At 42.0% G+C, this 12,936-nt stretch overlaps 1 protein-coding gene across 1 annotated transcript in view; it reads right to left on the minus strand.

Moving 5' to 3' along the window:
- Positions 1-12,936, minus strand: part of gas7b (growth arrest-specific 7b) — a 59,325-nt gene that overhangs the window by 14,837 nt on the left and 31,552 nt on the right. Inside the window, exons 6-10 of the mRNA XM_078278965.1 lie at positions 9,351-9,404; positions 7,460-7,549; positions 3,945-4,060; positions 3,678-3,752; positions 605-683 (exon numbers count right to left, since the gene is read on the minus strand). Coding sequence (XP_078135091.1) covers positions 605-683; positions 3,678-3,752; positions 3,945-4,060; positions 7,460-7,549; positions 9,351-9,404 — 414 coding nt within the window. The remainder of the gene's footprint in view (positions 1-604; positions 684-3,677; positions 3,753-3,944; positions 4,061-7,459; positions 7,550-9,350; positions 9,405-12,936) is intronic.

Below are 12,936 nucleotides of genomic sequence, written 5' to 3' on the forward strand. Positions count from 1 at the left end.
CTTTTTTCTGCTGTCATCACACAAAAAAATCTGTAAAACAATGAATATCTGTTTGTGTCACAAACACAATTTGAACCATAGGTCCAATAACAATTGCCAAAAAGGCCGAATAATGTAAAAGCCTTAAAAACTTTACCCAATTATCTCTGGTGAGCAGCTTTTATTGGAATAAATGTGGCGGCATGTTGAAACACAATATCCAATTCTCTAAATACATCCACACTTCACTCTGGAGACAGAGATGCTACGCTCTTCCCATTGGCTCGCGGGCCGAGTGTCCCCAAGAGACATGTCTGCAGTTGGACTGTTTTGGCAACTGTAGACCAAAACTTTGCATTCTTTGGCAAAAACAGCACCAATATGAGCTTGTTGGTCTGACCCCCTGATGCTGAAATAAAGAAGGCTCCTCAGCTGATCACATTCAGTTGAACAGTTATGTGACGACAGCCAGACTACAACAAACAGACCAAACTCTAAGTCACAGAGAATCCCAGGAGCAACAGGGGAAACTCTGCTTTAACGGGAAGAAAGCTCCAGCAGAACCAGACCCTTGGTGTGGGCATCAAGCAGCTGATTAAAGGTGGAGAAAAGTCAGAGGAATTACCTTCGAGGAGAACTTTAGGTGAACCTCAGCTTCGTCTGCCAGACTCTTCTTCAACTGGGCCCAGGCCTCCCCCAGAGTCCTGAGGACAGATAGGACACAGGCTGTTTAATACAGACACAAGACAGGACACACACACACACACACACACACACACACACACACACACACACACACACACACTCACACACACGGTTCAGCAGAAGAGCTAGTAGAACAGTCCAGCAGATGATTAGGATGTATGGGACATGAGATATGGCTCTCAGCTTTGAACACAGTTGGTGAAGGATTGTATTGTTTTGTAAGTAAGTGTTAAAATAAAATTAGCCGAAGCACACTGCATAACAATTTAACAAAACTGGTCTTTTAAATAGGTCACATGTGTTTTAATTTGGAGAAATTGAATGATTCATAATTAGCTGTGAGGAGAAAAGACTGCAGAAAGGGTTTAGTCACCAGGTTTCAGGTCCAAGACTGAATGGAGACATGTGAGGAACACCCAAAACATTCCTGACACTGTCGGAGTAAAGTCACCTGCAACACTACGACATCCAAATAGGTCGAAAAGATGTGTCGTTTTTAACAATGAAACTGTGAAATATTTTCACATCCTATGGTTGATGATTACCTTCTATTTTACAATACAGTTAGAATACATCAAACCGGGCCGGTTATTCAGGCCGATATGGTTCTACTTGTATAGTCAGATTTAGTCATGGGACAGCCAGATGAGAAACCTGCATATGCATTCATAGAACAATGAAAACCTGAAAGTGGTGGTGTATGTTTTACGCAGGAGACAGTGGTTTGGTTGGACTGAAGAGCAGTGTAAGCCTGAGCAGAAACAAAGACAAGAGTGCGCCTACAGAAACTTAAAGTGGAGTTTTCTGTTTACAGTCAGTGTTACTCACCAAAACACTGTGTGTATCCCTGGGGTCTAACACATGGTGAATGGATCTTCCTTATACAACATTTTCAATTTGATTCTTTGAATCACGTGAAGAGATCTATAATGTGTTTAACTCAAGCCAGCTCATACAGGTACAGCAATTTAAAACATAGGAGCTAGAGGAAATTTAAGCCTTTGTTCACTTCCAATGACTCCAAGCTCTTGCACCACTCTAACTGCTATTCACAGAGTAAATGACCTCCGTCGTATCGCTACAGTCTCACAGTCCCAAAGGATAGACAATCGCTTGGCTACAAAATACTGTAACTCCCGCCATGCAGTCCCTTCATCCAACAGAAGTGACACAGAGCACGAATGGTAGCATTAAAAGTGGTCACATGCTTCACGGTCACATATCTACCAAACAAATGGTAAGTTCAGGAATAAATAGATGGCTGGTTCTGGGCTGGGCCGGTCGAATGCTAGGAACTGAGCAACAAAACAGTGATTGTCCTGTCTGACAACAGAGAAGAATGGAAGGATTGTGTCGCACTTTTCTGGGTGTGGGCAGACTGAGCTGGGTGGCATAATCTGGATTCTATATGGGACAACTCCATCCCACTCGAGTCTCTTTCACCATGCTAAAACCAAGAGGGCTTATTGTATATGCATGTAAACAGTGCTGGGGGGGGCAGCTAAACATGGCTTGCACCACGTTATGGTCTGATATAAATGTTTAGAAAGGGAAATTAAGTGTATCAACTAATCATTTCTATGAGGTCAAAGTGAGCCTATGTAACTTTTTCTGAATTCAGCAACTAGCACCACAGTAGCCCAAGTACAGAAGAGTCAGCTAAAGTTAGCAAACTGACTTTATGTTAACTAACATTAGCTAACCAGCCACCATACGCAGGCATAAGGTCTGTTTGATAAGGTAGTGTCATTAGAATTGTCCCACTCACCCAACTATTATATTATATCTATTTATTTATTCTGAAACACCTATTTCTCCATGTATGCATGGCAGATAAATTAAATATATCACTTGGCCTCTTGTTCTTTTTGAAGGTTATATTGCAGCTCGTGATGCTGCAGTGATTCTGTCTCGTTGCTACACACTCTCCTCCTTGGAATCTCTTAATAAAGAAGAGTTAAATAATGATGCTGAATCACAGCTTCTTCTCTTAGCGGGTGTCTTCAGTCGGCCGGGCCCCTTCTCAGCTGCCTGTTAGCTTCCTGTCCATGTTCCTGCATCCCCTCGGAGAATCAGACAAAGACTTGTCCTCAGCATGATGTCCCCTCTGCTGTCACACTGCAGGAAACAGGAGTAGTAGCAAACTCTGTCTCGCTGCAGGGTTCCCCTAAAAGCCTCAACACACACAACTCAATGTCTGCCTCCTCAACTCAAATCTCACTTGGGAACCCTCCGGTTCCCAAGCAAAGTCCCATACAGACTGAGCTACTGCCACGGCTGGAATTGCTGGAGACTTTTCTTTAAATATTATATTATAATTTTGAATACATTTATGTTGGGAACATCAGTAAATCAATTTTTCACTTTGAACGCTGAAATTATTTGGCAGTTTGCTAACTTTATGACTTCATGACTATGTTTCATCATGATCCTGTAACTGTCACGTGCACAGGCTGCACACGGCCCCTTTAAATGGAAAGTAGCAGCTACATCTGCTGAAACGCCTGCTGCCTTCTAGGACTGATCAATCTTTGTGTGTTTCGTTGATAAAATGTCAAAAAAAGAAAAGAAAAATGGCCATCTCAAGCTTCCCACAGCTCAAAATTTCATATTTGACCAAAAACAGTCAAAACATATTCAATGTCCAATGATATAAAACATAGAAGGGCAGAACTCTGGAACCAGTGGATGTTTGAAATTTGTTCTTTTCAGCCATTTATATATTTTTCCAGATTGTCAATCATCAATTCTGATCCTCTACAGCTTCATGGCTGAAATATGCCCTCTACAGTGCAATGAAGTATCACATTCATATTATTACACACTATACTGTGAAGGAAGAAGCCTTAAAACACAGAATTTACAGCCTCCTCATCTCCAAACAGCTGCATAGTGTTGATCCAATGTGTAGTTTTTTCTAATTTTTAATGTTGTTTCATATCTGTCAATCCGACCATGTGTGTGAGAGGCTACTGTCCTTCTCCTTCACTCACCCTTCTTCCTGGCTTGCCAGAGGGTTCTGGGAGAGCTTGGAGAGGTTCTTGGCGTAGTCATCTTCTATCTTTATCCTGAGAGGGAAGCAGAGAGTTTCATTACCACACAGCCTTTACGCAATCTGACTGCTTCCATGTGTGTTTCCTGTGTTGTGCAACACAGTGATGAGCATGAATGAGCACAGAAAGGGGAAACGGTTTGTTTTAATGACAACTGTATGGTTTTCATGGCAACCTGAGGCTGAAGTGTGAAAAAAATGCTAATACCTTTCTCGTATGAACTCTGCCATCTCTTTCTGCATTTGTTTCCCCTTCAGCTGTTTCTGCAGCAAAACCTCAAATCCTGTGACGCAGCCGTTGCCCTGGGGATCCTTCTTATCGGTCTACGAGATAAACACGGCAAGCACACGAGAAACACATTGAACAAACAAACACTTAGCAACGAACACAAGAACATCACACCTTGACCAAATCAACCGCCTGTTGCATTCTGGGAGAGAAGTCATGCAGCAACATCAGATAAAAGATGTGTTAGTGGTCATTCACATCAAAAAAAGTGATCCGGTGAATTTCTGCAGGGTGATGCGGCCTTAAACAGACATTTTGCTGATTATAAACCAGATTCCAAACCAAATCCATCCAACTACATTTCATTCATTCAAGTCAGTAATCAGATTTACCCTACATATGACCTTATTTTTTTAAAGCTGCACCAATCATCATTTTATGTCAACAGTGGATAAATACATTTGGGTAATATGAGAGGTCTGCAGAGTCTCCACTCAACCACTGACTCTTTCAAGAAGGGCCTAAAAACCTATCCTTTTATGCAAGCATTCCCGTCAATTTAAAAAAAATTGTTTTTAATCTTGTTTACTCTGTATTACTTTGGGATTGATTTTAACAATGAAAATTGCTCTACAAATAAATGTATTATTATTGTTATTGTTATTATTATTGGTAAGTAATAATCTTTCATTTCAGCTCTGTTCACTGCACTTTTTCTGTCTGAAATCTTCCATGTTCACGCACCTATTAGAAGCCAGGTTTCGCATACACATGGCCAGGAAATTAGGTTTCTCCTAAAATTATCCTCACAATTCAAGCTTTGCTTGCCAAATTTCTCTAATCCCAATAATGGGTTTCTTGTTTCCATGATTTTTAAAACAATATGATCTGATTTAATGCAGAAAGGGAACAGCACACTGGTTATTTAAGAGCATGTGAACAGACTGATTAGAAACTCGCATCAGTCCAAGTCCCAAAGCAGGAGGTTTGAGAGTGACTCTCCTGGCTCTGGTGTCCACTCTTTCTTTCCACTGGTTTGTCACCTCAGTGTGTATGACTACAGTGTGTTAGCCCCACACACCACACCTGGTAGAGATTACACTGCAGGGGTGGAGGAGCAGCAGAGGTCAGCTGGCTCATTGCACACCAGCCGCTTACATGTAATCTATTATATATATATATATTATATTATATTATATTATATTATGCTACTGCGCTGTCTGTTGGATTTCATTAAAGTCTATACTGATTGTCAGCATGCAGCACAGGCAGTTTTAGATAAATATGGAGTCATGTTGAAAGATGAAAAGGGTCCGGTGTCGTTTTCATTCATATTGACTCCAGATGTTCATTTAGTGATTTACTGGGGAGAGCAGCAGAGTCAACAGAGTTAGAATCGACTTTTAAAAGGATTTGTTAAAGCTACATTGTGTAAGAATTTCACCCATCTAGCGGTGAAATTGTATATATATATATATATATATATATATATATATATATGTGTGTGTGTACAACCAACTGAATATTATTTTCTAGCCCCTCCCATTCCGAGCGCGTTTTAACTCCTACGGTGGCCGTATTATTCCAAGAAGTACGACTTCGTCCGTGAGTTTTCCTTCCAGTGTAATAATAGTTTTACGTTTTCGTTATTTTAGTACCATTTCATTGCTAACATCAGCTATCAGGTTCCCAAACATATGCAAGCTAATGTTAGTAAAGTACCACTGCTATCGTTAGTCTGTATATTGTACAAGATTAATAATGTAAAGCAATGTTTACAGCGTAGGAGTGAAGCAACAGAGGTTTGTGTTTTTAATATTTTTCTCTGAGCAGTATGAACAATGTCAATAAAACCAAAATTAGCTCTTAGTATCTCCATCATTTACACGCAGCTGTTCTAGCTGTAGCTAGTCTGTTACAACTGCACATGACGTGAGCTGCCAGGGAAATCATGACACATATGATTACGTTTATGTTACAAGGTAGACAATTCTTTTTCATCATTGACGCGAGGAAAAGTATCCTAGACGTCGTTCTAGCGTTATGCACAACCATGCTATAGTTAGCTAAGCAACTATAAAACTTTGAATTTACTCAAATAGGCAGAATTACCTTTTGAGAAGAAAGCAGGCAACTTTGGTGTCCCTTTTAAAATCCTTGCTCCTTATGAGCTCTTTCCATCTTGGAAAAGCCACTCCAATATGAACTTTTGTCTTGTTGTTTTGCCTGTCGCGTTGTTGTTTTAATTCTCTTTTACATGTTACATGTCCTTGAGAATAAGAGTGATCCTCCATCTTCAACAGGCTTTCAAATCTGCATTCGCAACTAATTCTTTCCCCCTCCCTGGCATTCGTCACGGTGCCACTGAGTGTAAAAGCGCGAAAGGTAGGAGGTATATCCCTCTTTGGCTAATGTATTTTAAAGATGGAGGCGCAACATGGCGGCTGTCATTCGAGCAACTCGCTTGTATGTATTCTGAATGGCAGAATCATCTAAGCTTACTAGAATACTTTGATTAGTTGGTGGAAGTAATTACACATGAATGAGCACATATTTGTGAAAGAACAAAGGTTTTTTTGCTAAGAATCAACTCAGAACATTACACAATGGAGCTTTAACACTTTCTCTGAAGGGGTGTGCATAACCATGACAAGGCAGTGTCATAACTATTCAAATAAGGTAAAGTCCGCGCAACAGTTAAATGCTCCGAAAAATTATTTAATAGTGCAGAATCAGGCACACAATGTTTCGGCCCAAAATTGTGGAGTGTCAGAGTCTATGAATGTTTATGACTGTTGTCATTAGGTGTCATTTATTGGACAGAAAGCTTTATTTGTTGCTAAAGTAACCACTAACTGTTGCTCACTGTAGTTAGCTGCTAGTTCGCTCTGTTAGCTGTACAGCTGTGCTATTAGCTGACTCAGCAACCTCCTCCGTCAGTCTAATGGTGGTCCCGGTCTGGAGACTCTGGCCGTGTTCACTGGGAGCTCCCCGTCCGGGCAGAGTCAGCTAAACTGCTAGCCTGGCTGCTGAACATAATGCACATTTGGCGCTATAAGCTACTGTAAACGCCAATCAATATCTGCAACGCGACGAGTCCCTCTCTACCTTCCTTTGTTTAAAGGAAGCTAGGAAGTATTTCTAGCTTATATTGTTTGCATAGACATAAATAAGATTGAATTGAATTTCAGCACTGACACAGCGCTGGAGTAAATGGTCTACTGTACACGGCTAATCTTCGCAGGGACAGGTGAAAGCGCTCTGTTTGTATTTCTTTAAAACAATCCCAACCATCCTGGGCGGAGCTTAGCCACCCGCAAAATAGATAGCAGAGATAGCGGAAGGGGAGGAAAATCCGGTGCGTCAGCCGAACTAGACAACAAGTTCCCTGAGAAGAAGTGTTACAATTGCTGGTCTTGATCTAACCCTCAGAAAAACCGCAACCAGTTTCACACAGCAAATTTACAGCCTTGTAAATGCTGAGGTGAATTTACCCAGAAGAAGTCACAGTAGCTCCATTCGTTTGGTTTCAGCAGCTGTTGCTCCGGCATGCATGCGGGAGTCGGGAATGTCACACAGTTAATCTGAGAGAGAGAGAGGGGGGGAGAGAGAGAGAGAGATAGAGAGGGGGGGAGAGGAGAGAGGGAGGGAGGGAGGGAGGGAGAGGGAAAGAGGGAGTGGGGAGAGAGAGAGAAGGGGAGAGAAGGAGAGGGAGAGAGAAGGAGAGGGGATATAGGGAGGGGGGAGAGAGGGAGAGAGTTTTAATGGGGCACTTTAAAGTATCATGACAACTTTGCTTTGATGCAACTGTACAGCAGCACACACACACACACACACACACACACACACACACACACACACACACACTTCAGCTTTGGTATTCAAGGTATTCTGCAGTCTGTACTCTCATCTCGGCAGCTCTGACAACACATTCAAGGAAGACATTTCCAATCGACCCAGAATTGTTGATTCACTTCTCTCTATCCGGCCCGTCCTTAGGGACATTTGGTTCACTGATTCTCAGCTTTTTGGGGTTTATGGTTCAGCTCTCTACCACAACACTGAACTTCTACTTTGGTTTACAGCAATCAGCAAAATGAATTCCCAAAAGATTGCTTTTAATTATCTTGGTGCTCAGATTCTTCAGCTGCCAATTCAATTGGTCATGACAAGAAAAGGAAGAAAGGAAAGCAAGAAACAAAAAAAGGGAAAGAAAAGAAACACATCTCAAAAATCAAATGAATCAAAAGCAATATTTTCACAATAACGATACAGACACCAGTGAAGACTCCAAGACAAACAAAAGGAGCTTTGTCTTCTCTCACATTCATTCCAATTAACCTCAGGAGGTGAACAGCCTGCAGCGAGGATGCACTTTTTTAATTCAATAGTTTTTAGTTCAAAAACTTTAGTGGCACCAGAGAGCACCCTTGTCTAATGGTAAAGCCACAGCAAATCAACAAATATGATGACTTTTCCAGAGCTAATATTCAGATTAAAATACAGGAAGAAGAAGAAGAAAAAGGCCTGTAATTCAACTTTATCTTGGCTTAAGAAACGTATAATTAGTTTGAGGGATGGCTTCATATTTAATCACTGCTTAGGTCCTGCTAGAAGGGCTTTAACTGACCCCCGCTTCTTTTGGTGGAGATGAGGGCAAGGCTACTTTCAACAGCCTCCAATGAAGGGCTTAGTTTGTTTGCATTCACACACACACACTGGCACTTTCTTTCTGACCTTCCGTAACCTCGACAGTTGACCATCCATTAAACCCCTCCTCCAAACGGTGAATGTCCAATCTTAGATTAACACTCGTAACAAGGCACGGCAGTGTCCAATCACAACAGTACAGTGCTCAGAGCAAGTCTAGACCACACTCTATGATTTACATACACCCAACATCCTACCTAGCTAAAATGCATTACACGAATACTTCTCCATGACTTTTTGCCTTGTCCTGTAACTTTAGCCTCAGTATTATAGCATTATAGCATGTATGTAGCTATACAGATTATTTAAGGCTAGCAAATGAAAACACATCAAGTTCTCACAGGAGTGAATGGATAGGAAACTCTGAAGAGGAAAATCAACTCATTTCCAGCTGTCACATAGTCAAGCTATGAATTGTACATTGTCCCAGTGTGTTTAATATGTGTATTCATGTATGTTATACCAACAACTGATGCAGCAAACATCAAACTAAATTAGTCCCATGGCCAATCTGACTTGACTGAAATTGCATTTTCCCTTTCAAACTTGGGTGACAATGGGGGGGGTTACTCAAGCTCTCCTCTGCTGGTATTAAATGTGTTCCTTCAGGGCTACTGTAGAGAGCCAGGGGGAGTTCCCGGTTAGTTAAGAGTTCCCGTTAGTTGTCCCACTTACCGTGACCGTGGTCTCCTTGTTGTGTTTCCTGGTGGGTGACATTGATCCCGGGCTCTGCGGAGAGAAGAAGGATTCCCCGTCAAAATCTCCGTCCTCCATGTCAAACATGACTGCTCCACATACACACACTGTCACTCGCACGCACACAAACACAGTTGTTTTCTGGTGAGTGCTGTTACGTCTGTCTGGTTCTCTCTCTGCTGCTGCTGCTGCTGGTGTGTATATGTGTGTGTGTGTGTGTGTGTGTGTGTGTGTGTGTGTGTGTGTGTGTGTGAGTGAGTAGGGAGGATAGTTCTACAGAGCAAAGCATGGCTTTCTCTTTGTGTGCGAGAGTGGATATATGATGTATGATGCATGTGTGAGTTTTAACTCTTAAGGTTAGAATTGAGTCATAGTAAACCAACAGAGTGAATGGAGGGGACAGAGATAAAAAAAAAAAAAAAAAAAAAAAAATAAATATGTATAATATAATAATAATACATTTTATTTAAAGGCGCCTTTCTCGGCACTCAAGGACAACGTACATAAGACATTTAAAAGCAGCAAAAAAATATAAATAAAAATTAAAGCTGCAAGCAGCGATGGACGGGCCCTCGCCCCTCTGCGCGTGTCGGGGTTACTGGCGGACGCCGCTCCTTGTGACCGTGCATTTGTGCGGCACTCAGACACTGCAAATCGTCACCAATGAAAAGGGAACTCCCTGCTGATTTCAACGATACCTCACACAAGACTCTACGTCATACAGTTCATTAGCTGTGAAAAGGGGCGTGGTTAAATTATAGGGGGCGGGTCAAACAATCACCAATTAAAAATGAACTCTCTTCTGAGTTCAATGATACCTCACACAAGACTCTACCTTAGATGGGTCAGCATTTATGAAAGGGGGCGTGGCTTAAGCATAGGGGGCGGGCCAAACCATCACCAATGAAGAAGGAACTCTGCTGAGTTCAATGACACCTCACACAAGCGGTTCAAATGTTATGAAAGGGGGCGTGGTCTGAGTAAGTGGGCGTGGTTGAAGTATAGGTATATGTGTGGTCGACAGTATCACATGTCGACCACACATTATAAGTTTCATGTAAATCGGATGATGTTTGTCATATAAGCCGCATTTCCTGTTGCCAGCGGGGGGCGCTATGACCAAAAGTAAATATTGGCCTGTATATGTCCTCAGACCTGGACCCTTGTCAATCGTGAGAAATGTTGGGCAGATACGATAACATACACTCAAGTTACAACAATTTCTTTGTTCATCGCTAAACACTCAAACTGGCCGCCACGCCACGCCCACACCGTTTGACGAAAAGTTTTTTCTTTTAATAACTTTTCATCTTTAAGGTGTTGAGATGGTACAGACCAAATTTGAAGTCCGCCGGATGAATTCTCTAGGAGGAGTTCGTTAAAGTATAGCACCTTGACTTTTAGGCCTACTTCCTGTTGCCACTAGGGGGCGCTATGACTTTAAGTAAATATCGGCCTTTATTTGTCCTCAGGGTTGGACTCTTATGAATCCTGAAAGGTTTCGAGCCAAATGGACAATGTACACTCAAGTTACACCCACTTCCTGTTTTGATGGTGAAACGCACAAAATGGCCGCCCCGCCACGGCCACGCCCTATGACGAAAAGTTTTTCTTTTAACAACTTTTCATCTTTAACGTCTTAAGATGGCAAAGACCAAATTTGAAGTTGATCGGATGAAATCTCTAGGAGGAGTTCGTTAAAGTATGACGTGGAAATCGCACTAATTTCGAACTTCGAAATCAAAATGGCGGACTTTCTGTTGGGTTTAGGGTATGGCTCCAATTACGTTTTTTGTACATCTTGACACGTTACATATGTGTACCAACTTTCGTGAGTCTACGTTAAACGCACTGCAGGGGCTAAATTTTTTTAACTTTGTAGGGGGCGCTAGCGAGCCATTTTTGTGCGCCTATTCCCGAAACCCTTAAAATACGTACATTTTCACCAGACTTGATGCGACCGCCAATTTTGGTGAGTTTTTGAATATGTGAAACCCCTCAAAAAGCCAATTCATTTGCAGAAAATAATTCCTTCAGTTCCAATAGGGCCTTCGCCGCTGTCGGCGCTTGGGCCCTAATAAAAATAAAGAATAAAACAACAATAGAAACAACAGAAAGAGGCAAAGCAATTGACATCAAGTGGAATAGGCAGTTTTAAACAGATGTGTTTTGAGTTGCAATTTGAAATGGGGGAATGAATCAATGTTTCTGAGTTGGGGTGGCAATTAATTCCAGAGACGGGGAGCAGAGCGGCTGAATGCTCTGCTCGCCATGGTGGTGAGACGGGCGGAGGGGACAGACAGGTGTATGGACGAAGAGGATCTGAGGGAGCGGGAGGGAGTGGGAACCTGGAGGAGATCAGACAAATATGGGGGGGTGAGGTTGTGGATGGCCTTGAATGTAAACAGGAGGACTTTGAATTGGATACGGAACTGGACCGGGAGCCAGTGGAGCTGTTGGAGGACAGGAGTGATGTGGTGGATGGATAATGTATATACAGTTTTTTTTGTTTTTGTTTCGAATGATGGGTGTGTGTGCACAAGTGTAAGAGGCAGCAAAGGAGAGAAATGAGGAGACAGAGATATGTTGTGGGTGGATCCTGTATAACTGCACCCTGACTGCCTGGTTAATTATGACCAAGGGACCAGATAGTGTAGGAGGGATTAATCTGCTCTAACTGCCATCAGCCTCTCCCTTAATGATGAGAGACCTAAAGAGAGAGATGTGAAATGTGGAAGACTGTCATACATCGTTATTATCAAACACAGGTTGTGTTAAGATGCTAAAGCTGCACTACTCCATATTTTTTGTACAATGGATTATATGACTACATGTCTTGTTTTTAGTCTTATGGCCAGCTGTTGCTATCGATTGTACTCCAAGAATGCAAAAAATAGCTTTGAGGGACAGTTTTTTTCTTGAATATAGTGTCAATTTCTTTATACATGTTGAACCAGAAGTCATGGAGCCCGGCCCGTAACAGCCCAAAAAAGCTACGTAGCATCCCCCTCTCCATCCCATGGGAGGAACCGCTGGGGTCGGGTGCGCTGCCACACGGGTAGCAATGAAGGTCAGGGGCCTCAACAGCCCAGCCTTTTGACTAGAAGTTAAGAAAAATGTAATGACTTTCCGTCAACTAAAACTTTGAAGAGCCCCTATTAGGCTTTTTAGATTTTTCCCATCTTTTAGTGTGTTACATAATTTTTTGTGTTAGTAAAAAACAACATTTGACCCAAAATGGAGCTTTCTCTCCTGCCTAAAAACGCTAAGCCCATATTCCGGGTTTGAAATTCCTCAATTAGTGATGCTCAGCGGCTTGTATAAATTTGGTTAGTCTATATCAACGACGATTCATTTAGGGGATTGCTCTGGTGCTGCCGGATGTCCCGCTGGATGTCCCTCATTTTCCTCTGTCTTTGTGTTGGCGTTCTAAACTCCGGTGGATTTATGAGGACTATGGTTAACTGTTCCTCAGATCTCTGAAGGGTAAATCCAGACAACTAGCTAGACTATTTGTCCAATTTTTTGGTTTTTTTGAGAGTTTTCTGTTGCATGACTATAACAA

The sequence above is a fragment of the Sander vitreus genome, chromosome 21 (assembly GCF_031162955.1).
Source record: "Sander vitreus isolate 19-12246 chromosome 21, sanVit1, whole genome shotgun sequence".
Classification (NCBI taxonomy): Eukaryota; Metazoa; Chordata; class Actinopteri; order Perciformes; family Percidae; genus Sander; species Sander vitreus.